We start from the raw sequence: 26,067 nt of genomic DNA, 5'->3' as shown, positions 1-26,067 counted from the left end.
TTATACAAATGCACAAAGCATGGGCAACAAACAAGGAGAATTGGAACTACTAATGCAGGAAAAGGAATATGATGTCACTGGAATCACTGAAACTTGGTGGGACGATACACATGATTGGGATAAAAGGCTAAAAGGATACAACTTATTTGCAAGAAACAGACTTGATAAACGAGGAGGAGGTGTTGCATTGTATGTTAGAAAAGCGTATATCTGCACAGAGATTGAAGCTTCAGAGACTGGGAGTTCTGTGGAAACTGTTTGGGTAAGAATACAAGGAGAGAACAATGGAAAGGACACCATTGTAGGCATTTACTACAGGCCACCTGGGCAAGCTGAAGATATGGATGAACTCTTTATGTATCAAATGACCAAGTTCTCCAAAAAATATGACGTAGTGGTCATGGGAGATTTCAACTATCCAGACATTTGTTGGGAATCTCTCTCAAGTAAAACTAACAGGTCAAGCAAATTCTTATCCTCTCTTGCTGACAACTTTATCTTCCAAAAGGTAGGGGAGAAAACAAGGGGATCTGCTACTTTGGATCTAATCCTTATAAACAGGGAGGAAATGGTTGAGGAGGTAAAGGTGGCTGGGACCCTAGGAGGCAGCGATCATGCTATTATAGAATTTTGGATAACTAGAGGAGGAAGACATGTGAAGACTCAAACTTCAAGGTTAGATTTTAGAAAGGCAGATTTTAAGAGACTCAGAAAGAGAATAGGAGGGATCCAATGGCTGGATGTCCTTAAGGACAAAAATGTCCAGGAAGGATGGGAAATTTTTAAAAATGAGATTCTCAAAGCACAATCGTTAACAATCCCGAAAAGTAGGAAGAATGGGAAGCATTTAAGGAAACCAGGATGGATGAACACAGAACTTAAACACATGCTAAAAAGAAAGAAAGAAATGTTTATTAAATGGAAAGAGGGAGGCATATCTAAAGAAGATTATAATGCAGTCTGCAGATCCTGCAGGGCACGTATCAGGTTAGCTAAAGCTGACAATGAATTAAGGCTTGCAAGAGATGTCAAAAGCAATAAAAAAGGATTTTGGGGGTATGTCAAAAGTAAAAGAAAAGTCAAAGATGCTATAGGATTTTTACAGGATGAAAATGGAGAAATGGTAAGAGAGGATGTTGAGAAGGCCGAACTTTTTAATTCCTATTTTGCATCTGTTTTCTCTCAGAAAGAAAATGTAACATCAACTGATCTTCACTGTCCTTTTAAAGGAATAGAGGAATCAAAGTTATCTGTAAACAGAAAGATTGTGAGGGAATATTTAGCTAACATAAATGAGTTCAAGTCTCCAGGTCCAGATGAATTACACCCCAGAGTACTGAAGGAGATCGTAGAAGAAATTTTAGAACCACTCTCCATAATCTTTGAAAATTCTTGGAGAACAGGAGAAGTCCCAGAAGACTGGAAAAGAGCAAATGTTGTTCCTATCTTCAAAAAGGGGAAGAAGGTGGACCCAGGGAACTATAGGCCGGTGAGTCTGACTTCTATACCAGGAAAGATCTTTGAACAAATTATTAAACAACATGTATGTAAGTACATGGATAAGAATGAAGTGATTAACCAGAGTCAGCATGGGTTTGTAACTAACAAGTCATGTCAGACTAACTTAATTTCCTTCTATGACAGAATCACTGACTGGGTGGATCAGGGAAATGCTGTAGATATAGTATATCTTGACTTCAGCAAAGCATTTGACAAAGTATCTCACACCATCCTTATTGAAAAAATGACCAAGTATGCAATGGACCAGGCAACTGTTAGGTGGATTCATAACTGGCTTAGTGATCGGACTCAAAGGGTGGTTGTAAATGGCTTCACATCCAGCTGGATGAATGTCTCAAGTGGGGTACCACAGGGCTCCGTCCTGGGACCTGTATTGTTCAACATCTTTATCAATGATTTAGATGAAGGAATTGAGGGTAAACTGATTAAATTTGCTGATGACACAAAGCTAGGAGGGATAGCTAATACTAGAGAAGAGAGAGAGAGGATTCAAAAAGACCTAAATAAACTGGAGCAGTGGGCAGCAACCAACAGAATGTTTTTTAACAGGGAAAAATGCAAAGTACTACATCTGGGCAATAAAAATGAAAAAAGCATATACAGAATGGGAGGAATAGAGCTAAGCAACAGTACATGTGAAAAAGACTTAGGTATACTAATAGATCATAGACTGAACATGAGTCAACAGTGTGATGCAGCAGCAAAAAAGGCAAATACAATTCTGGGATGTATTAACAGAAGCATACAGTCTAGATCACGTGAAGTCATTATCGGTCTTTACTCCTCTTTGGTCAGACCTCTTCTGGAATACTGTGTACAGTTTTGGGCACCACATTTTAAAAAAGACATAGACAAACTGGAGCAAGTTCAGAGAAGAGCGACCAGAATGGTGACTGGTCTGCAAACCATGTCCTATGAGGAACGGTTGCAGGATTTAGGAATGTTTAGCTTGCAAAAAAGAAGACTGAGAGGAGACTTAATAGCTGTCTACAAATATGTCAAGGGCTGTCACATTGTAGAAGGAACATCTTTATTCTCATTTGCACAAGGAAAGACTAGAAGCAATGGGATGAAACTAAATGGGAGGAGACACAGATTAGATATTAGAAAAAACTTTTTGACAGTTAGGGTGATTAATGAGTGGAACAGGCTGCCACGAGAGGTGGTGAGTTCCCCTTCAATGGACGTCTTCAAACAGAGGCTGGACAGACATCTGTCTGAGATGATCTAGTGAATCCTGCTTTGAGCAGGGGGTTGGACCAGATGATCCAGGAGGTCCCTTCCAACTCTACCATTCTATGATTCTATGATTCTATGATTCTATCTCCACGCAGGGAGTATCAGGGGAAAAACAAGGGAAAAGCAGGTAAGAGTCTATCACTGACAGTTCACAGTTTAACTGGATGTAGCAGAGTCAAACCGGTTATAATCAAGTTTTTTTCCACTTAGCTGACTCTCGCTCCTCACAAGGCAGATGCACGCTGATGCCGGTGTTGATTTTTCAGGCGTCCCCACCCAAACAATGCTCTGTCTTCTGGGCAGCGGGCGGTCTCCGGTTTTACCCGCTGAGCCCCTAGTCCATAACACGGCACCTCACGTGCCCGGCTCCACCGACCCTGCGTCTCTTCTCTAGTCGGCCTGACTCCTCCGGTCCGCTGCAGTCGGCTCTTGCTCCCAGTCCTGGAGCCAGGAGCCTGGACTCTCGCACGCTGCTCTGTTGAGACGGATCCAGCTCCGCTTTCCTGTGCAAAACGTACTCGTCTCTTCCTCCATCTAGTCACACCAGGAGTCCCTCTCTCACCTGACCTCCCAGCTCTCTCTCTCAACACACCCCCTGCTTCCCTGTCACATGACTCCTCTGCTTGCAGTCTGTCTTCCCCCTGCAACAAAAGGTACGGCCCCGGCAGTTCCGGATCCCTTGCTCTGAAAGTACTTACACCCCGGTATTCCCCCTTACACTCCCGCTCTCCTTTAACTCGCCATTCCACGGGCGAGAGTTCCTTCATCAAACGTTCACATTCTTGGACTTCCTGGACGATACGGTACCATATGAATTGATCGTAACGGTGAGGAGGCACTCCTGCTGTTGTCCGTTCTGACCGGCGTAACTCAGTTTGACCGATGGGGGGTGCAGGGTCACTTCCAATCTCCGCCTGCCCGGTGGCTTCAACCGATGTTGTTCCCTCTCCGCCTGCACTGGGGACTGCAGGTAATCGAGTGCTGGGGCTCGGAGGTAGAATCAACAACTCTTCATCGTCCACATCGTGGCTTGGGGCAACTGTGACAGTTCCCTCTCTAGAAGCAGGTGATTCTTCTCCACCCTCGTCATCTTTAGACAGACAGGGTCGCTGCATACTACGATGAACCACTCTGGTAGGGGCTCCTTCAGCCCCCTCGGGTTGAACTTCATACACAGGTCCTTCAGTGCCAATCCTGCGCTTCACTCGGTGTGGGGTCCGTTCCCACCGCCTACTCAATTTGCCCCGGGGCCGCCTGTCCCGAACCAACACCCGCTCCCCGGGCCTCAGAGCTGTCCCTCGAAGAGGCAATGTCTCATGATGTTTGAGCTCCTGAAACTTTTGTTGTACCAACCATCGGAGGGTCTGCAGTCGATGCCGATGTTCTCGGACCCAGGAAGACACCCCCGTCCGTGGGTAGTCCTCCTCGGGGTCCAGCTCTAACTCGGTGATCTCTCGCCCCTTTCGTCCGAACAGCATGGTATAAGGAGTGAACCCCGTCGTACTATTCACTCGGTTGTTGACCCACACCAGCTCGGCCACAAACTCAGGCCATTGTACCTTCCGATCTTCCTCCAACGTGCGGAGCATTTGGATCAGTGTCCGATTGAAGCATTCACAGGCCCAATTTCCTTGAGGGTGGTAAGGAGTAGTCTGTGACTTCTCAATCTTGTACAACCGGTGCAGCTCTTCCATCACCCAGCCTTGGAAGCAGGCGCCTTGATCAGAATGAATCCTCTTTGGGCAGCTGTACACCCGAATGAAGTCTCGGCAGATGGCCTGCGCAGCTGACTCGGCGGTCTGGTCTCTGGTCGGGGTCACTACCGCAAACTTGGTGAAGTGGTCTGTCATTTCCAGGCAATGTTCATACCCGAGATGCGCCGGTCCAACAGTCAAATAGTCGATCATCAGCACCTCCAAGGGGGCAGAAGTCACAATAGTTTGTATGGGGACCCCCTGCTCCGGAGGCTTTACCAGCTCACAGCTCCGACATCTTCGACAAGTGTCTTCTATTGTTGCTCGCAGTCGGGGATGATACACCAGCCTCTGCAACCACTGAAACATCTTCTCTGGTCCGAAGTGAGCCCCTCGTTCATGAGCCTCCGACCAACTTCTCTGGAATCATCACTTGCCAGGTGGTCCCGACCTCTCGCAGTAGCTGCACCCGTTGGTACAGCAGCCCGTCTCGCAAACACAGTCTCTCCCATTGTCCCAGCATTTTCAGTGCTCCCGAGGAAAGGGTACTCCTCTCTTCTCGACTGGGGACTTGCCGCAAAGCCACCCATTGACGTAATTGAGCAACTTCTCTGTCAGTCTGTTGAAGTCGGATTCAGTCATCTCTTGGCCGTCCTAGCACTTGTTCTTCCGACGTCTCTCCGATCTGTCCCTGCACCGCAGCCAGCGGTCCCACGAAACTTCGGAAGCTAGGGGTCTCATCCGCCTCCAAATCTTCATCGTGGTCATGATCAGGCCGTTCATACGTCACTCTGGAGAGGGCGTCGGCGTGAGTATTCTCTGCCTTAGGCCGGTAGGCGATCTTATACCGGTAACTGGCCATGCGGGCCACCCACCGCTGTTCCAGGGCCCCCAATTTCGCATTCTCCAGGTGGGCCAGCGGGTTGTTATCTGTTCTACCAGTACTTCGGACCCGGACAAATACTCCGCAAACTTCTCAGTCATTGCCCAAACCAGAGACAGCAACTCTAATTTGAAAGCGCTATAATTATCTGGGTTCCTCTCGGAGTCGTGAAGGGAGCGGCTGGCGTACGCAATCACGCACTCTTTCCCCTCCTGTACTTGGGATAACACGGCTCCCAGACCATGTAGGCTCCCACCAGTGTGGAGTATGAAGGGTTGGGAGAAATCCACATAGGTAAGTATTGGGGCCTCGGTCAGGGCCATTTTTAGGGGCTGCTTCCCCACTGAATCGCCTGATTCTTGGAGCCAGCCGGCACTCCCTTAAGTAGCTCCAGCAATGGGTTGGCTATGCGGATGAAGTTCTTCACGAATCTTCGGTAGTACCCGGCAAGACCCAGGAAGGCCCGAACGTCCTTCACTGTCTTCAGGGTAGGCCACTCCTGTACGGCGGACACCTTTTCCTGGGTGGGCCTGACTCCTTCACCGGACACAGTATGACCGAGATATTCGATCTTTTGGCGGAACATGTGGCACTTCTGGGGCTTCACCTTTAGGCCATGACTCTGTAGACGACTCAGTACTTGCTCCAGTCACTGGAGGTGCTCCTCGAAGGTGGCGGCATAGACAATTATGTCGTCAAGGTAAATCAGTGTCGCCTCGAAGTTCAAAGCGCCCAGGCACCTCTCCATCAGACGCTGGAACGTCCCAGAGGCATTAGTCAGGCCGAAGGGCATCCGATTGAACTCGAACAGTCCCATGGGTAATATGAACGCCGTCTTTGCACGGTCATGTTCGGCCACGGGCACCTGCCAGATCCAAAGAGGAGAAGTATCTTGCCTTCCCTAAGGCCGACAGGGACTCTTCTATTCGGGGTAGTGGGTAAGAGTCAGGCATTCAGCCGTCTATAGTCCACACAGAAGCGCAGGGTCCCATCTTTCTTCCGGACCAGGACAATCGGGGCTGCCCACGGACTCTGACTCTCCCGTATCACACCATTCTGTAACATATGGGCTAGCATCTCCTTAACCTCTTTATACATCTGGGGAGGTATCTGCCGGTATCTCTACCACACTGGGGCAGCGCTCCCCGTGGGAATCTCGTGGGTAATGGCTTCGGTGCAACCAAAATCATCCTTATGGCGAGCAAAGACTTCCTGGTACCGCTCCAGCACCTCCTCAACCTGCTGCACCTGTCAAGGTGTAAGTCCCGTCAATTCAACCCGCATTCGTTCTAGGATTCTTTGTCCCCGCATCGCACTAGCCCGATGGGATTCTGGCGGCACGGTGACCGCCAGAGTCCAGGGGTCTCCTCGTACAGCGGACAGCTTTACCACATCAGGTCGCACCAACTTCTCTGGTATTCCCAGAATCTGGGCTATTTCCGCCCTGGGAGGGAGTGTGAGATCATCTTCGCCCAGATTAACACACCGCACTATAACATTGCCACCCTGGACGGTGGCCAGTGTTCAAGCCACCAAGAGTCTGGGGGGTACTTTGTCCATCGATGTTGGTTCTATCTGAACTTCGACCCCCTCAAGAGGTGTGCAGGCCCGTGCAGGTAACGTGAGTACAGTTTGCCCGGGCGGTAAGGTGAGCGCCGCAGCTGCTGGCACTATTATTTTCCCCAGGATCTTCCCTTCACTCGACGTCTCCTGAGCCTGGGCAGCTCGGATTAGTTGTTGAAATATCCTCCTTTGGGGAGTTCGCGGGTCCCACTGGTCTAGAGGAATCTTCTTCGGCTCACTAAGCAGGATTTGCCAGATCTCTTTCAGCACATTCATTCAGAGGGTCACCGGGGGTCCACTTCCGGTTCCCCCTGCGACCAGGACGACTCCTTTTTTTCCCACATCTTTTCCACACACTCGGATCTTCATCCACACCACCCCTGCGACCGGGATGGGTATTTGATTAGCTGCCATGAGTCTAATTACTGGTCCCCATTCAGGCCGCTCTATCTCAGGAAATCGCTGTTGGAAGTAGGCTTCTGTCATCGTAGTCACCTGGGACCCCATGTCAATCAGGCAGTGAACAGCCCGACCGCTTATTTCGGCCCAGACAGTCGGGCTGCTGGAAACTAAGTCCTTGGGACTTCCTCTTTTTCTGTCCCCTTCCTCAGGCTCTGGGCTGTGTCCCCCGAACACGGAGCCCGCTAGTTTAACGGCTGCTGCGACAGGGGCCGCCCTCGGCTAGCACAGCCCCTGGCGTAATGTCCTGGGCCTCCACACTTCCAGCAGGTCGTGTCTCTGTCTGTGTAGGGCTGCCTCACTTCTCTACGAAACTCTCCTGCAGGGGGGGTCCTGCATTCAATTCTTTCCATAACTGGGGCAATCGATCTGGGTATCTCTGGTGTCGGGGCAGGGGTCTTCTGGAGACTGGACCATTCATCTCGCATCTCCTGTATCTCCATTCGCATCTCTCGAGCCCATTCCGGTTCAGCTGCAGGAGGGGTGGGTACCTCATTACTCCGGACCATCCCTGCCAGGGCCGTCACCCCCATCTCCTGCTCTCTCACACGTGCCTCTGCCACCACTTCTAGAAAAGTCATACGTGGGTTGGCCAGGCGCTCCCGCAAGGCCTGCTTTAGCTGCTCATCCCTGAGGCCTGCCACAAACTGGTCCCTTAAGATCACGTCAGGGGGGCCCATTCCCAAATTCCCCATGTCGTCTTTTCTAGTGATATAGGCATGCACCCTCTGTAAGGCAATAACATACTGCGTCACAGTCTCCCCCTCCTGCTGCACTTGGTGAAACAGTCGTATCCTCAGCTCTCCTACATTGGTGGGATCCCCATGCATTTCCTCCAATATCCGCACCACTTTTTCTACAGTATCCCGGTCATGGGGAGGGCGGTACATCACGGATTGTCGGGCCTCGTCGTCCAGGGCCTGTAAGGCTATTTCGGCTTGCATAGCTGGGGTCATCGGATGCATACGTAACATACTCCTAACTCTCTCAATCCAGTCCCACAGCATCATATTGTCCCCGGTGAACTTTGGGAGATTGCTGAGCATGGCCCCCAGCGGCAAGCTATATTTAGGGGCTCCCAGGATGGACTGCTCTGCAGTGTCTGGGTCTAACGACTGCATCCTGCCAACTACGCCAAATGTAACACGGGCACTTTAGATGCAGCGACACAGAAACACAGAGCAGCCAATACGGGGTTAATAAACAGGGGAAGTTTATAATAACAGGGTAAATCTCCACGCAGGGAGTATCAGGGGAAAAACAAGGGAAAAGCAGGTAAGAGTCTATTACTGACAGTTCACAGTTTAACTGGATGTAGCAGAGTCAAACCGTTTTTTTCCACTTAGCTGACTCTCGCTCCTCACAAGGCAGATGCACGCTGATGCCGGTGTTGATTTTTCAGGCGTCCCCACCCAAACAATGCTCTGTCTTCTGGCGGCAGCGGGCGGTCTCCAGCTTTACCCGCTGAGCCCCTAGTCCATAACACGGCACCTCACGTGCCCGGCTCCACCGAGTCCCTCTATCACCTGACCTCCCAGCTCTCTCTCTCTCGACACACCCCCTGCTTCCCTGTCACATGACTCCTCTGCTTGCAGTCTGTCTTCCCCCTGCAACAAAAGGTACGGCCCCGGCAGTTCCGGATCCCTTGCTCTGAAAGTACTTACACCCCGGTCTTCCCTCTTACACATGTTTGAACAAAACAATGATTGTTATGCAGGACAATGCTTCATCGAATGTATCAAAGTCTCCACTGCAGTAAAGGACTTAAAGGGGTTTTCCCAGGAACAAAAGCTCATTTTAATCAATAGATCTTGGAATAATAACAAGTTCCACAATTGAATGTATTTAAATAAAATGTTCCTGTGCTGAGATAATCTTATAAATGTGCCCCTGCTGTGTACTGTGTAATGGCTGTGTCTGATCGTACAGAGACACGGTCTGATCATACCACATCTCCTGGGCAGGGGAGCAAAAGAGTATACAGACATTACAGCACGGGATCGCAAATAATTCTTTCTTTGAAGTAAAACATTGTTTAAAAACAAGCAGGGAAATGTTTTACCTCACAGAACGAATCAGCTGTGATCCCCTGCTGTAATGTCTGTATACTCTTTTGTGTCCTCCCCTGCCCAGGAGATGTGGTATGATCAGACCATGTCTCTGTACGATCAGACACAGCCATTACACAGTACACAGCAGGAGCACATTTATAAGATTATCTCAGCACAGGAACATTTTATTTAAACACATCCAATTGTGGAAATTATTATTATTCCAAGATCTATTGATTAAAATGTACTTTTGTTTGTGGGAAAACCCCTTTAAATATGAAAGAATAATGACATGGCCCCTTCCTCACCTGATCCATACCCTACTGAGACTTGTGGACCCTTCTTAAATGGCAGATTTACGGTGAAGGAGAACAGTCACCTCTCTCACCAGTATATGGGAGGCTGAGGTTGGTGCTCACCAAAAAGTTGATCATCAACAGAAAGAAACTGACAGCCTCCATGTATGGAAGGCTTATGATTGTTATTGAAAAGAAAAGGAGGCTATATTGGTCACTGATATTTTTTTCTTATATGTCAGAAATATATTTTTATACATTTTGAGTTGTTTGGTTATTATTCTCACTTTTACAGGTTTCAGGTTTATTAACCTTTTGGACTGACCGACAGCACCGTAGTTGTTCAATAATAAAATTATTAATCAAAAATACAAATTGCCTAATAATTGTACACACCGTGTATATCATGCTACTCTCAGATAACATAGCAACAACGCGGTGACAGATTTTCCTTAACAACCAATTACCATAAAGAGAGAAGACATTGCAGCAAGGACGACTAGATGAGCCTTACAGCTGTAGATTTAACTATGTAATCCACTGAAGTGTCATTTCAGTTTATAGCTTAATATACTGTAGGTATCCTGTAATTTATATAAAATACTCTGTAATATTGAAAGTATTTTTTCAATATATATCGGTTGCAGGTCCTGTATAGATATCATAGTACAAGATTCTGTTATCAGAAGAAACACGAATCGTGCTGTGTAACAGACGAGTCAGTCAGAAAACCATCATATTTCTGTCCGTTTTTACTGAAAGGAATAATGCAACAAACTCTACTATTCTGACCATTAGTGATGATCGAGCACTGAAATGCTCGAGTGCTCGGTACTCAAATCGGACAGATCGGACGCTCGGACGTGATCGAATGGAAGTGAATGGCAAACTCGAGCATCTTTCCAGAGGACGGACAAATTCTCTCTCCCTCATAATTCACTTACAGGGCTCCGAGTACTCGAGCACCATGCGATACTCAGCACTGCTCGCCATACTAAGCAGTGCTGAGCACACTCGCACATCACTACTGACCATCAAAAAGCAATGGACCTCCAGCATTACTGACCTCAAACCCTAAAACTACCGAGATCTTTTTTCCACCACATACACAAATAAATAGCTTGAACTCCTTCATGATCTTGCGATTTTCCGTTTTTGTGTTTTTCTTTTTTGCTCCCCTTCTTCCCAGAGCCACAACTTTTTTATTTTTCTATGAAGATAGACATATAAGGGCTTGTTTTTTTGTGGGACTACTTGTGCTTTTGATTGACATAATTTATTTTATCATATAGCGTACTAGAAAAAGTGCAGTGAAATTGCAAAAAAAAGTGCAATTCCATAATTGTTTTTTAGGGTTTTATTTACCATGTTCACTATATGGTAAAACTGACCTGGAAATATGATTCCCTAGGTCACTATGAGTTTGCCGATGCCAAACATGTATAGGTTCATTTTTATTTAAGTGATGAAAAAAAAATCCGAAATTTGTAAGAAATTTTTTTTTCCAATACCCGTAGCGGCTCCATTTTTAGTGACCTTGGGCCGGGTGAGGTATTTTTTTTTGCTCTAGTGTTTTTATTGATACCATTTTAGGGTAGATACAATGCTTTGATCGCTCATTATTACAATGTTGCAGAGGCAGAAAAAAAAAAAATTATGGCGTTTCAATTTTATTTCTCATTACGCCATTTACCGATCTGATTAATTTACTTAATATTTTGATAGATCGGACATTTATGAACGCAGCAATACTAAACATGTGCATTTTTTTAGTTGTTTTATTTTCAATGGTGCAAAAGGGCAGTGATTTGAGCTTTTGTGGGGTTTTTTATATATTTTTTTACTTTTTTTTCTTACTTTTTTACTGGCTTCAATAGTCCCCTTAGAGTAGCTATATGGGAAGGTCGTGAAGGGGTTAAACAAGTTTTTGAAGCTATGATATGACATTGTTTTTTTATCTTAAATGGGCAGAAAGGCTCAGTAGTTAAAAAGTTAATTTGCTCTATAAATATAACATAATTTAGTAATAAAAATGGCAGTTTCTTTTTTTTCACCATGCACTTTGTGAAAAACATGACAAAGCTAATAACTAAAAGCATCCTTAATCTGTCCTAATAATGTTCAGACTATTTTGCAGTTTTCATGAATGTATGAATGGATGAAAAACTATCAGTGATACTTTAAGAGTACACAAGAATATTATTCCTCCTCCCTGAATCGTATGTCTACCACGAGCATTGAGAGCATGGTTATCAATTGTGGGTAAAATTGAAAAACTACATACAATATTGGTTTTTCTTCATTATTACGGTACTTGAGCAGGTCGCTGTGATTGTGATTATAATGATTTTAAAGATCATAGATGATGGTCATATCTGCTTTTCAGTATAGATATATAAAATTATAATTATTCATTAAGTTTTACCAATGTGTCCATAAGAAATCTTAGTTGTCTGATGCCTTATCCAAATTGCAGGCTTTGACACAAATAATGATTTAATGGAAAAGAAAAAAATTACCAAAGGAAAAATCTAGAATTAAGTCGGTTTTCTGCTTCTTCAAATCCTTTTTTATTTGATGATATTTTGATTACAGGATGTTTAGGTAAGGGGTCCCCTTTAATCAGTTGTAATCTATGGGGGAAACCAATGGGAAGTGTTCAAACTTTCCTGGTACAGTGATATCAATGGTCTATATGTGTGATAGAAAGACACGTTGGGCCTTCTAGACTGAGAAACACTCATTGTAGCTGTTCTTAACTATATCGAATAGATTATTTGAAATAAACATATGCATTAAAAATCATTGATTCACAATTTTTGCAGAATTTTTGGCTTTTAAAATAAATGCCAGAATGTGTTGTGTGTATATATATATATATATATATATATATATATATATATATATATACACAGTATATACACACAGTATATATATATATATATATATATATATATATATATATATATATATATATATATATATATACTCTTCTCTTGGAGGAAAACGGGTACTTTGCAATTACCAGAAATTCACATAAATTTTAATTGCATTATTTATATTATCATCTTGCAACATCGTTTACATCTTCGAATTGTTTTAGAGGTAATAAGATGTCTCCTGGAATATCAACTGAGATGCAAACGCGAGGGTGTGAGTAATGCATTGACACAGTAACAAAACGATGCCTTTCTTTTCATGCAAGGTGAATAAAATGAGATGCAAAGTTAACATTTAAAATGGTATTGTTCTTCGCCTAATCTGACCACCATCCGAGTGGTGATCTGGTTATTAGAGAAAAGGGAGAAGAATGGAAAACATTGGCAGGGATTGAAGCTGGGAGATGAATGTGGAAATGTAGAATGATTGTTTCTTTTTTTTTTCTGTCTTTCAGCTGACGCTTGTTTCTGTCTGTTTTTAGAACTGATCCAAGGGGACAGGGAAAGTCAGTGTGGGGAGCTAAGGAAGACCCCTTTCTACAGCTGCGGCTGAGAGGATTAAAGTGCTTCATCCACAAGGCAACATTACACAAGTAGCCTTTGAACAAAAGTCATGGATACTATTAATGATATGGTAATCCTTAATCGAGCTACCTCCCAGTAGTGATTATACTGACATGGGAAGAATATATAAGTCGGGATGCATCTCGCAAACAACACTGTTCTTTTGTCCTTTCCAAGCTTGAGTAGGACTAACTTCAGTAGCATCTATAACGTCACTTTTCCCTTCTATGTATAGAAGGAACAAAAATCTAGACCTAAGACTGGATTTACTTCCTGCAAGTTCCCACACACACACATTTTGTGTGGGTTAAATCAAAAATACCCCTGTCAACCTTAGGGACTGATGCCTATCTGAGAGCAGGACCACACAAAGGTTTCTTATGGAGGTCTGGCAGAAGATGATTTAATTGCTCAACAAAGCGTGACTCAATATCTAACATGTGAACAGACAAGTGCAATGAAACATTTTGGAATAAGGGAGACAAATACTTTATATTTTACCTAAACGCGGACCATTTGATAGCACTGTGTACTTTTCTTTATTTTTTAGTAACACAAGCCGCCGCTATTCAAACACCAGACGTCCATCAACCCCTGAGTCAACATTTTACTTCTGTTCTCCATCACAAAAAGAGCAAATATACTACACAGAAAGGGGCGTCAGAACAAGTGTAAGGCATATTGGCAGGATTTGCAGAATACACAATGATGACAAAGTTGACAGTGTTAACACATGTAATATAAATGAGACTATGTTCACATTGGAAGTTGTATCCGGCTCAATATTTCTGTTTATGAAATAATCAAAACTAGAGACAAAAATGATTAAATGTATTAGTTGTCACTAGAAATTATAAATCTATAGGTCTTGTCATATATCTTGACAGCTTTTATTGATCAGTAAATTTCCAAAAAGTCAATAAAAAGACTGAAAAAGTTACAGATATACAGTATATGCATCTATATGCTCATTTATTGTCATCTGAAATATGAAATAAAAGATCAGAAAAACAGATTTACGGTCACAAGACGGGAAAATATTTTACATGTCACTTTGCCCTTTGCAAATAGTTTACAAAAGGTTTTTAAAACTTAATTGCAAAAAAAAGAATCGATATGTCACTTCTTTGATGCTGATTCTTCGTAGAGTCAGCTCCAAACATAACACCAAAGTCAAAAGGCTGCAAAAAATACATGAAAATAAGTTTCAAAAATTCCTCAAAAATGCATCAAAACCTGCATCATAAACCCCATCAGAACTGAAAACCTCGTAAAAAAATGATTTTTTAATATACTCTTGGGGGTGTGTAAATAGGTTTTCAGATTATAGTATTTTCATACATTATGGCTATGTGCCCACGATGCAGAAATGCTTTGGATTTTTTCCTGAGCGTTTCTGCATCTCCCTGGCAGAAAAAACGCATGCGGATTGTACATGCGTTTTCCTGCCAGGGACATGCGGATGTGAAGCGTTTTTCACATGCATTTCCGCAAGCGGGTTGACAAGCGCTTTCCAAGAGATTTTAGCATCACTTGGAAAGTACTTGTCAACTTGGTCACACTATATAAATCCATGCAAAAGGCATGGATTTATATAGTGTGACCTTAAAGAATGGTAAAAAATAAAAAATAAATCTATACTTACCTTCTGATGGCTCCCGCAGTCTTGCTTCGCTCCGTCCTGGCTTGCCGTCAGCTCGCGGTGCACTACACTGAAGGACCTGCCGTCACATGACTATGACGTCAGCGCAGGTCCTTCAGTCCACCGCGAGTTGCCGGCAAGGGAGGACGAGCGCAGCGAGGGCCATCAGAAGGTAAATATAATATTTCTTTTTTATTTTATTCTTTTTTTTACAGGTTCTATGGTACCCGGGTCCGGAGGAGAGTCTCCTCTCCTCCACACCCGGGTACCTTCCGCACATTGGAACGCATGGAATCCGCATGTACAGATGCAGTGATGCGGAATCCATGCGGTCTAATGCAAGTCAATGGCGGCGAAAACGCAGCGCTTCCGCAAAATAATTGGTAGTGCTGCGTTTTTTTCCGCAATGATAATCCGCAGCGGAAATTTCCGCAGCATGTGCACAGCACATGCGGATTATCATTGGGGAACATGGCAGGCCTTCTACCATGCGTTTTTTAAGCGTTTCTGCAGCATTTTTGCTGCTGCGGAAACACTTAAAAAAAGCATCGTGGGCACACAGCCTTAGGGATTGATTCATATCTATATTTTTTCTGTATGTTACTTTTTTCTAGAGGTAAACTAATGGAGAAACTGATAACAAATGTGATATCAGTACCTACTATTTTTTTTATATCACCTACTGACCTCAATGCTATAAAAATAACCATGACGGCTCTTGTAGAAAAAAAAAAAACACTGCAAAAACAAAGCAGGATGAACATACTACAGTTCAGAAAAGATAGTTCTTACAGGATTTGAAAAACTTTAATTTCCGGATAGATGGCAAGCCATATCTGTGCTAAATAGTTCTAGGACTGGGATTTCAAATTTTGTCTCTCTTCAGCACAACTTGTTTTCAATTTAGATGGAATCTGTCAGCAGGATTTCATACCCCAAACTACAGTATTTATATGTGTATGTAGCTCTTTCAAAGACAATTCCAGCATTACCTTTATATGGCCAGTTCTTTCCTTCACTACTGAGAGATCAGCATTTGAATTGTTATGCAATAAGGCTGAAGAGCTAGTATAAGGCTGAAACCTCGTCATTCCAGCTCTATTTGCCCATTGCCTCCTCCTGCTTGACTGATGACTCTTTTGACTGAAGTCACACAGCATTAAGGCTGTAAGTTAAGCAGCAGGATGTGGTGCTGGGCGGGAAATAGAGCTGGAGTGACAGAGGCTTCAGATCTACGAGTAGCTCATCAGACTCATTTGCATAAAAATTCAAATGCTGATTTTTGAGTAACAGAGGATCGGACTGGTCATGTAAAGAAATTACTGGACTTGCCTTTGAAAGAGCTACATGCACATATAAATAATTTTGGGGGTAAAATCCCGCTGACCGATTCCATTTAAAAAAAGAAAAAGATAAACAATTCATATTATAGAATGGGAGCGCAGTTACAATTTCATATGATCAATTACATATACAGTGGATATAAAAAAAATCTACACTCCCCTGGTAGGCTTCAATCATGTAAAAAAAAGTCAAACAAAAAAAAAATTATTTCAGACCTTTTTCCAACTTTAATGTCACCTATAATTTGTGAAATCCAATTGAAAAATAAACTGAAATCTTTTCGGGTGTAAAAAAACAAATAAAATAACGTGGTTGCATAAATATGCATTTCCTTGGATTAATACTCTGCAGAAGTACACTTTGACTTTATGATAGCATTCAGTCTTTTTGGGTGGAAGTCTATCAGCATAGTACATCCAAAATGTGCGATCTTTTTAGGTCAACCCACAAATTTTCAATTGTATTCAGCTCTGGGCTGCTTGGCTAATCCATAACTTCGATCTTCTTTGGTTGAACCTCTTTTGTTGATTTGGAGGTATGCTTTGGGTCGTTGTTGTGCTGAAAGGTGAAACTCCTCTTCATCATCAGCTTTTTAGAAGAGGCCTGAATGTTTTGATGCAAAACTGACGATATTTGGAACTATTTAGGTTCCAGATTACGTCACTGATGTGTCAAATTAAATCCACTTCTCAATGATTGTCTTCACAGTGTTCCATAGTATATCTAATAAGTTATAAAAAAAATTGTACCCTTCTCCTGATTGATAACTTTCAACAATGATATCCCTTTATTGTGTTGTAAGCAGTTTATGGACCATGGCGTTTTGCTGTGAAATTAAACTAAGAAAATATCAGGAAAATACTGCTAGACGCCATATCTTTGCCGGCAGATGATGGTAGTGATAATCAGCCATCATTTTCCTCTAACAGCCATGAGTGGAGCAGAGCTCCGCCTGTGGCTGTTAACCTGTTAGATGTCACGGTCATTCTGTTAAAAGGAAAAACACAAAAGCACAAAAATGAAAAATTGCCCAGTCTTAAAGGGGCTAAAGATGGAAAAAGTTCTGAAATTCTTCTTCTTAATATAATATTTTTACGTGACAAAAACCTGGCATTTTAACAGGGGTGTGTAGACCTTTTCTATCCACTGTAAACTAATACTGCATACAGAGCATAGAGAAAGCCAATAGTGCAGAATTAGCCATAAATCTGGATTCATTTTGGCATCATTATCAAGAAACTGTTTTGATCATTTTTTGAACAGTAATAAGAATGACAGATAGGACATGGAACTATCACATGAAGAGGATGTATCCAGAAAGAGAGGGAACAAATACAACATTATGTATCAGGAAAAAATAAAGTAGAAGGAAGGAGGATGCAAGACACAGAAACAAAAAGGCCACCTAAAGTCCTCAGTAGAGATAAATGCTACCTCATATACAAATTCTATCTCATTACAACACATCTGTTGTTCAATTCAGAAAAGCTGTATGCTGTTCCATACATATGACCTTACCAATATCATCCTTTAATATGCCTCATAGACAAGTCAGAAAATACAATTATCAGTAACCCATTTCAAAAACCCCAGTGCTCAAAACAGAAGTCTGCACAACTATTAAAAGAAAATATTATGCGTAATAAAAAATACAAGTTTAAATCTCTGCAGTTGTTATATAAAACAACATAAACATTACAAAACACACCTAACATCTGTAATGGTACAAACTAATTAAATAACATATTACATATTTTGCATGGTAAGTGACCCCCCCCCCCCAAAAAAAAAACAGAATTACAGCTTTTTGTTACTTTGCCTCCCCTCAAAAATGGGATACAAAGTCATCAAAAAGTCATATGAACATCAAGATAGTAATAATAAAAACTACAGCTAGTCCCACAATAATAAAAAAAATGTAAGAATTAATGTTATTTTCCATTTAACCTCACAAGGAATTTTTTAATATGTTATGTGGTAAATTAAATGGTGTTATTAAAAAATACAGCACATCTTGCAATAAATAAGAACTGATATGGCTAAGTGGAGAGAAAAAAGTGCTACCTCTTGAAAGTAGGGATGAAAAAGCAAATGCAAATAAAATGAAAACTGGCAATGGTGCCAGGGGCTTAAAGAGAATGGCCCTTCCACTATTTAAAGGGAACCTGCCAGGCAGCATGAATCACAGCCTGGCTGAAGAATTGCAGCCGGGTATATTATTTTCTGAAATGCTCAGGTGTTTCATAGAATATATTCTTAGAAGATGCAAGGACCGTGGGGAGATTGGAGACTAGTACGGTACCACTCCCGGCTAGCTTCTCCCAGTCACTGAGGCTGGCGATTGACAGGTCTCTCCCTAAGGCCACGGCCCCACTATCAGTATTTGGTCAGTATTCTGTCAGTATTTTTTCTCAGGAGTGAGAGCCAAACCAGGAGTGGGTGATAAATGCAGAATTGGTGACTTGTTTCTATTATACCTTTTCTCCGATTGTTCCTCACCTGGTTTTGGCTCCCACTACTGAGAAAAAATACTGATAGTGGGGCCGTGGCCTAACTTGTACATTGGGAGAGACGTGTCAATCACAGACAGCAGCACAGGGAATAGTTGGCCAAGGGCGGAGCCGGACTAGTCTTTCCTCCGGCTATGGTTTCTCTTTACAATATGCTTTACTGCCAGGGCTGGCATCAGCACCCGGCGCACCTGGGCAAGTGCCGGGGCCCTCAACAGGCGAGGGGGCCCACTCGCCATCAGGCACCCCGCCGCGCTATGGAACCCGTGAGTGGAGGAGAGCGGTGTCAGCCCCCGCTCCACCCCCGCTTGCTCAGGGCCCCAGCAGCCGGCGAAACAATACTTACCCCTCCCCGTGCCTCCGCAGTAGCTCCAGTCTCTTCTGCGTCCTCTGACTGTGACGTCTCAGGTCAGAGGGCGCGGTGACGTCTTTACACTGCGCTCTCTCCTTAGCTGTCACAGCTCAGAGCGGGAAGACACCGGCGACGCTGGAGTCCAGAGCAGCGGCAGCAGGTGAGGAGTGAGGTATTTGATTTTTTTTAATGTATGGAGGCATGGGGGTATTATAAGGGAGGAGGGTGTGTGTGATACCCTGCATGGGGCATTAAAAGGGAGGGGGGGTGACATCCTGCATGGGGCATTAAAAGGGAGGGGGGGTGACATCCTGCATGGGGCATTATAAGGGTGGTGTGTGTGACATCCTGCATGGGGCATTAAAAGAAGGTGTGTGAAATCCTGCATGGGGCATTATAAGGGGGGGTGACATCATGCATGGGGCATTAAAAGGGGGGGGTGACATCCTGCATGGGGCATTATAAGGGAGGGGGTGTGTGACATCCTGTATGGGGCATTAAAAGGGGAGGTGACATCCTGCATGGGGCATTATAAGGGAGGGGGGTATGACATCCTGCATGGGGCATTATAAGGGAGGGGGCATGTGTGACATCCTGTATGGGGCATTATAAGAGGGCAGGTGTGACATCCTGTATGGGGCATTAAAAGGGGGGGGTGACATCCTGCATAGGGCATTATAAGGGAGGGGGGGTGACATCCTGCATGGGGCATTATAAAGGAGGGGGTGTGACATCCTGCATGGGGAATTAAAGGGGGGGGTTGTGACATCCTGCATGGGGCATTAAAGGGGAGGGGTTGTGACATCCTTTATGGGGCATTAAAAGGGGGGGGTGACATCCTGCATGGGGCATTAAAAGGGGGGGAAGTGACATCCTGAATGGGGCATTAAAAGGGGGGGAGTGACATCCTGCATAGGGCATTATATGGCGGGAGAGGTGACATCCTGCATGGGGCATTATAAGGGGGGTGACATAACGCATGGGGCATTATAAGGGGGGTGACATCCTGCATGGGGCATTATAAGGGGGGTGACATAATGCATGGGGCATTATAAGAGGGGGTGACATAATGCATGGGGCATTATAAGGGGGGGTGACATCCTGCATGGGGCATTATAAGGGGGGGGTGACATCCTTCATGGGGCATTATAAGGGGGGGTGACATCCTGCATGGGGCATTATATGGGGGGGAACAGCCTGCATGGGGCATAATAAAGGGGGGAAAGCCTGCATGGAACGTTATATGGGGGCCAGTATTCTGTATGGAGCGTTATATGGGGGTCAGTATTCTGTATGGAGCGTTATATGGGGGCCAGTATCCTGTATGGAGCGTTATATGGGGGCCAGTATCCTGTATGAAGCGTTATATGGGGCCAGTATCCTGTATGGAGCATTTTATGGGGGCCAGTATTCTGTGGAGCGATTCGCCGGTTTCTGAGCTATTGTGGAATTTACAATAGATATCGCTCATGTAATGTAAGAAGTGAAATCTTCGGCATTGTACTATATATATATATATATATATATATATATATATTTCTCTGCGGTATCTGTGCATCATGAATCGTGGTATGTGTTAAAGGGGCCCACTGAGACTCTTTCGCCCAGGGCCCACAAAAACCTGGAGCCAGCCCTGTTTACGGCTGTAGGGTTTAAGACAAAAATATACTTGGCTGCAATTGTGTAGACAGGCTGTGGTTCATGCTGCCATGGTTTGGTCAGCATGAATCTCCTGACAGGTTACTTTTAAATGAGTTCTCCCACCTAGCTTGCTTCACTGTTTTGATAACTCTGGAAGTACCACCACTGGCGATCAAGACTGAAGATCTATAGTAAGGGGATCCTGTTCTCCATGGTATATACTTTTAATATTCCATAGATGTATGGTTAAACAGACCTGGTATCTACGTTATATATGAATTTTTCTGCATTGTACAATTTCTTTGTTATTCTCTGTTATTGCTTCTGGGTAGAGATGCAACGAGATTGACAGAACCCAACCAGGTCCAGGATTTATTTTGGCACTCTCTGGCAGCCGGACCAAGCCATTGAGAACTTCTTGGCCGGCACTGGAAAGCCAACATCTGAGGTGCCTCTTGCAATCACTAGGTCTACGTGAAATTATGACATTGCATGAGGCTTAGGTATCATAAAAGGCGCCCAGGATTTTGGCATTCGAGTGGCAGCTGAGGAAGTTCACACTGCCCTGGTCTGGCTGCCACAGAGTATCAAAGTAGATGTAGGACCATGGTAGTGCAAATCTTTTTGCAGATCTCTCCTTATTCTCCTTATTCGTGGGATATCTTTCTACAGTAGACACTCTGACACTGTTTTATCATTGTTGATGGTACCAGACTGTGTAGGAACACAATCTAGTGACGAGTTGAAAAGTAACACCAATTTGTCAATTTATTCATAAAATTCTGGAAGTAATTACAAAGTTCAACTTTACTCTGATTATATTTTATTAAAATGGTACTATAAGGTCTTAAAAGTTTGCAATATATCACATTTAAATGGACAGCCTATGCTTCAAGAATGGTTGTAAATGGAGTATTGTATATAGCAATGCTTGTGGTGGACGTATTCTAAGCACAAACTGCCTGCAATGAATAGATCAACAGAAGATATTAATTACCGAGAATCGAACATTGCCATGAAGTTAGGGTATCTGACATTCCCATCCTCGTCAAGGGGGATTCTGTCAAGTAGCTGCTCAAAGTCTTCATCAGTAATCTCCACACCGAACCTGGAACAGAAGTTAGTGCCAGTCAATCACAGAGCTGGTTTGGCTTGCAGGCACCCTCAATAATCCAAGCATATGGTTGCCATTAACTCTTTGTCACCTCATTACCCCTTGCCAGCCAGAGCACACACGTGAATATCAAAAGGTTAATCAGGTTTTTCAGCAGTGAAAGAATTTCAAACCCAAAACCCTGACGGAGAGCTTGGCCAGATGAGATACCAGCATCCAGAGCCATGTCGGATTGTCCCATCTGTAAGGCTTTATTCATTAGGCTAAAACAGTGATATTGCTTAAACAAGCAAGCACTTCAAAAGGCTTTTCACTCGCCCTGGTTAGCATGAAAGGAAATGTACAAAAACATTGCTTTTCATGAGAAAAAGGAGTGAATTTGGAAAGCATATTGTAAAAAGCTCTTAAGAAACCTTGCATGCATATATTCCAAAAGTGGGTGTATGTATTCAAGAGCAAATAAGTGTTTTCTTCCCCCCGGAGCACAATTTAAGCATAATCCCTAAAACACAGGAATAAATCAGGATGATTTAAGAAAATAATGATGAACAAGGCTTCATTCATTATGTGGAGAGGCTGATAATGGGCAGCCGACTTCTGATGGAAGAAGGTTGCAGAGGGGATGGGAATAGTAGAAAGTTCCTTTACTTGTCGCAAGGGTAAAGAACGCTATGCCAAAAGTAACCATTCAGCTCATCCTGCAGACTGTTCATCACTTTGACAGATTTATGTAAATAAAATAGAGCTTTGTAAAAATACAGAAAGATTCCCTGTCATGGCTTCAGACATAAATGTCTTTCTCAGGACTAAATAGGCCACTTACTTAAATGTCCTGTAAAGTTATGTATATCACAGCCGATTAGCATATAAAAGGCAATTCTTTCTGTCCCCATAAAGTACATACAGGGTATATAGCCCTTCACAATAAAATATGGTAATATACTTAATGCAATTATATCGGCGCACACAGCTCTTCAGGGGTTAAATGCATTAACCTTTAGAGACGTATGAAATGAAGAGAAGTAATATTTAGCATCACAAACCCACATTTCGGCAACATGAAGATATTAAGAACGCAGACGATTAGTATGAAGGACATCTGCTTGGACTCCAAGCGCTGATATGTGGGCAAGAGTTGGGCAAGTGTAAAAAGTAAAATAACTGGGAAGGTAAAATCTACACAGATTATGAAAACCTTTAATATTTTATTATCTTAGATATGTAAAAGAACCTACAGGAAAATAGTAGCAGATGGTTTTTTTAAGCTTTTTCTTCGTTTTGCTTCATAGACCTGTTGGATCTATGAAAGGTTTCTCACTGACATGTCTACTAATCAAACGCCAAGGAATATGAAATTCTTTGCAATCCCAAAAGTTACCATAATGTCCTAGTAATTCCAGATAATAACTAGATAGATAGTTATACTATCTAGATAGTAATTCCAATAATAACATTAAATTAAATAACGCACAGCTGTTTTGCTCCCCTAAAAAACAGGACCCATCCTAATAAATAGTGGTTCGGATGTGTTTCAAACTGAAATTAATTTAATTTATTAATATGATTTATTTTAGGAAGCTCTACAGCTGTCCTACTTTTTTGGTAAGTCCACTTCTGTTTCCGGACCCGGATTTTAGTCTAAAGTTTGGTTTGGGTACCAGAAGTGTATCTGAACTTGACCCAGAACCCGAACCCCATTGAAAACAATAGGGACCCAAACTTTGGAATTTTCTCTCTTTCTCTAAATATTACGATATATTTTATTACTTAGATCAGTTATACACAGTGTGACACCAAATATGCTTTTTTTTACATTCTATTTACATTTATGGAAATTTAAGGTTCTGGAACCAGAGAACACGTTATCACTTGTACAATACGCTACAATACTGTAATGCTCAGTGTATTGTAAAATTACCTATCACCTATGTCAGACAGATCAAACACAGAGGCCCTCAGTATGCCCCCCTGACTGCCATGTCAGTGCCTTCAGTACCCCAAGATCATGTTCTGGGGAGGTCGATCGGTGTTAGGAGGAACACCTTCCCCCATTACTAACCTCTTGAATGTCACTATCATGATTGATAGTGGCATCTAAGAGCAAGCTCTGACTGCAGCAGATAGACTCGAGTGATGGCTATGTAGGGCTCGTACACACAACCGTATAAATCGAATAAGTGCTACCTGTGGTTTTGACGGATAGCACTCGCACCCATGTTATTCTATGGAGCCGCGCACATGTCTGAAACAATCGCAGCATGTACGATTTGCCTCCGAAAAATCGGATGGCACTCACCCATTCAAGCCTATGGGTCCATCAAAAAAATTGGACCGCACTCTGATGACATTTATGGGCTGAATGCATGGAGGAAATGGAGAAACTTTATTTTTTTCTCTCTACCTCCGAGAAAATCATATCGCACTATGATAAAACTGATCAAACTATGATCAAAGTCTGATTAGCATAATTGGACTGATGTTCTTGGATGGAGAGAAAACAGTTGTGCACATACATACATTGCAAATGAATGGCAGATGTTTCAAGTTGGGCAGAGTGTTCCCCTAGTCCATCTGGGTCCCGGCACTCCCCCGGGTATGCTGGGTGCTGTTGCCGACCCTGGAACTGACACACTGGAGAGCACTCCACCTCCTCCCTGTGTTGGCACATGACCACTTACGTATAAGAAGGGGGCCAAAAATAAAGTAAAGAAATAATGTGCAGGACTTCTCCCACTATTTTATCTCCTCTTGCTGACAATCTGAAGTCAAAATTAAATCTTTCTGCATTTGATCAGTGCAAGTATAATATCTATTCTACAAACCTGTATAAGGCCATGTTCCCACGTAGCGTAAATTATGCATTTTTTTGTACAGAAAATATGCTGCGTTTAATTGTCCAAACAAAGTGAATATGATTACATGAAAACTCCTGCCCACTGTACATTTAAAGATACTGTTGTGTAGTTTCTCTATAAGATTCTATGGGGAGTCTGAAAAAACACATGTAGATAAAACACATGCAGAAAACACAGTTGCGTTTTTAAGTGCAGAATCAAAGCTTTTCTATAAAAAAAAAAAAAAAACACATTGCAAAAATGCTGCTTCAAATCTGCATCAAAAATGCATCAAATAAAGGGGAAAACATAAGACAAATGCAGCAATACTACAATAATCAGAGAAGATTATTATTTTGGTCCTGACACCTGCAGAAAACATGCGATAAAAGGCAGTAGAAAAAAAAGCCCTATTTATGCTATATGTGAATACAGCCTAACTCAGTTTTGTCCACTGTTATGTTTTTTTTTCTTCTTTTCTAAAAAGTTAGAGCAGGCACTTTGGACAATGCAGGTGGGCAGAGGGAGTTTGTTATGGTTTAATTCATTGTTTATATGTTTGTTTTATTATTATTGGTTTCTTTTTCACTTTTTAATTATTTTTTTATATGCAATTGCAATGACAAGGGAAAATAGCTCTGACAATGAGGCACAAACAGGGCTGTCCTGTGTTATTGGGCACGTAATCCCAAAAGCATTACTGCTGCTATCTCTATTGCAGACACAGTGTCGTATCCCATTTTGTTTTGAATTTGACAGCCACCAACTTTAATTTAGTTTGTTTTAGTCATAAAAAGCATGTTACATGATTTTGTATACTGTCTATCAATATTGTGGTGGCTAAAGGGGTTGTTCCTGTGTGAATGGAGTGGTAAGAACAATGTGCGGGCACTAGTGATGATCGAGCATGCTCGTTACTCGAGAGTTACGAGCATGCTCTGGCGAGCACCTATTATCTTCAGCGTTCTCAGGCGTTAAGTTTTCTTAGCTCCCTGAACATGATTTGCGATTGTTTGACAGCTTTAATACATGTGAGGAATGCCTGTTTTTCCAGCATTCCTCACATGTATTAAAGCTGTCAAACAATCACAAATCATGTTCACGGAGCGACGAAAACTTAACCCCCGGGCACTCTGAAGATAATAGGTGCTCGCCCGAGCATGCTCGTAAATCTCGAGTAACGAGCATGCTCGATCATCACTAGCGGGCACTACTCCTATAGTCAGTGAATGGAGCATTGGTTACATATTCTCACTACCAATCACTCCAAACACACATTATTGATATTCTGTGTTTGCCTATATCAATGTAAACATGTAAACATTTGTTCTCTGTTTTAACTTATTCATGATATTTGTCCTATGATGTCAAATCCTTCTCAATTTTATCTCTCTCTATTCTCTCTCTCTCTTTCTATATAT

At 43.0% G+C, this 26,067-nt stretch overlaps 1 protein-coding gene across 3 annotated transcripts in view; it reads right to left on the bottom strand.

The window, feature by feature from the left end:
• Window positions 1-26,067, bottom strand: part of LOC141156404 (EF-hand calcium-binding domain-containing protein 6-like) — a 320,593-nt gene that overhangs the window by 84,945 nt on the left and 209,581 nt on the right. For all 3 annotated transcript variants that reach the window (XM_073642612.1, XM_073642606.1, XM_073642599.1), the window contains one exon: window positions 21,696-21,806. In XM_073642612.1, coding sequence (XP_073498713.1) covers window positions 21,696-21,806 — 111 coding nt within the window. The remainder of the gene's footprint in view (window positions 1-21,695; window positions 21,807-26,067) is intronic.

The sequence above is a fragment of the Phyllobates terribilis genome, unplaced genomic scaffold (assembly GCF_046119375.1).
Source record: "Phyllobates terribilis strain yellow unplaced genomic scaffold, ASM4611937v1 Scaffold_1__5_contigs__length_1240528914, whole genome shotgun sequence".
NCBI classification, from domain to species: domain Eukaryota; kingdom Metazoa; phylum Chordata; class Amphibia; order Anura; family Dendrobatidae; genus Phyllobates; species Phyllobates terribilis.
This window is presented reverse-complemented; position numbering and strand designations above follow the sequence as displayed.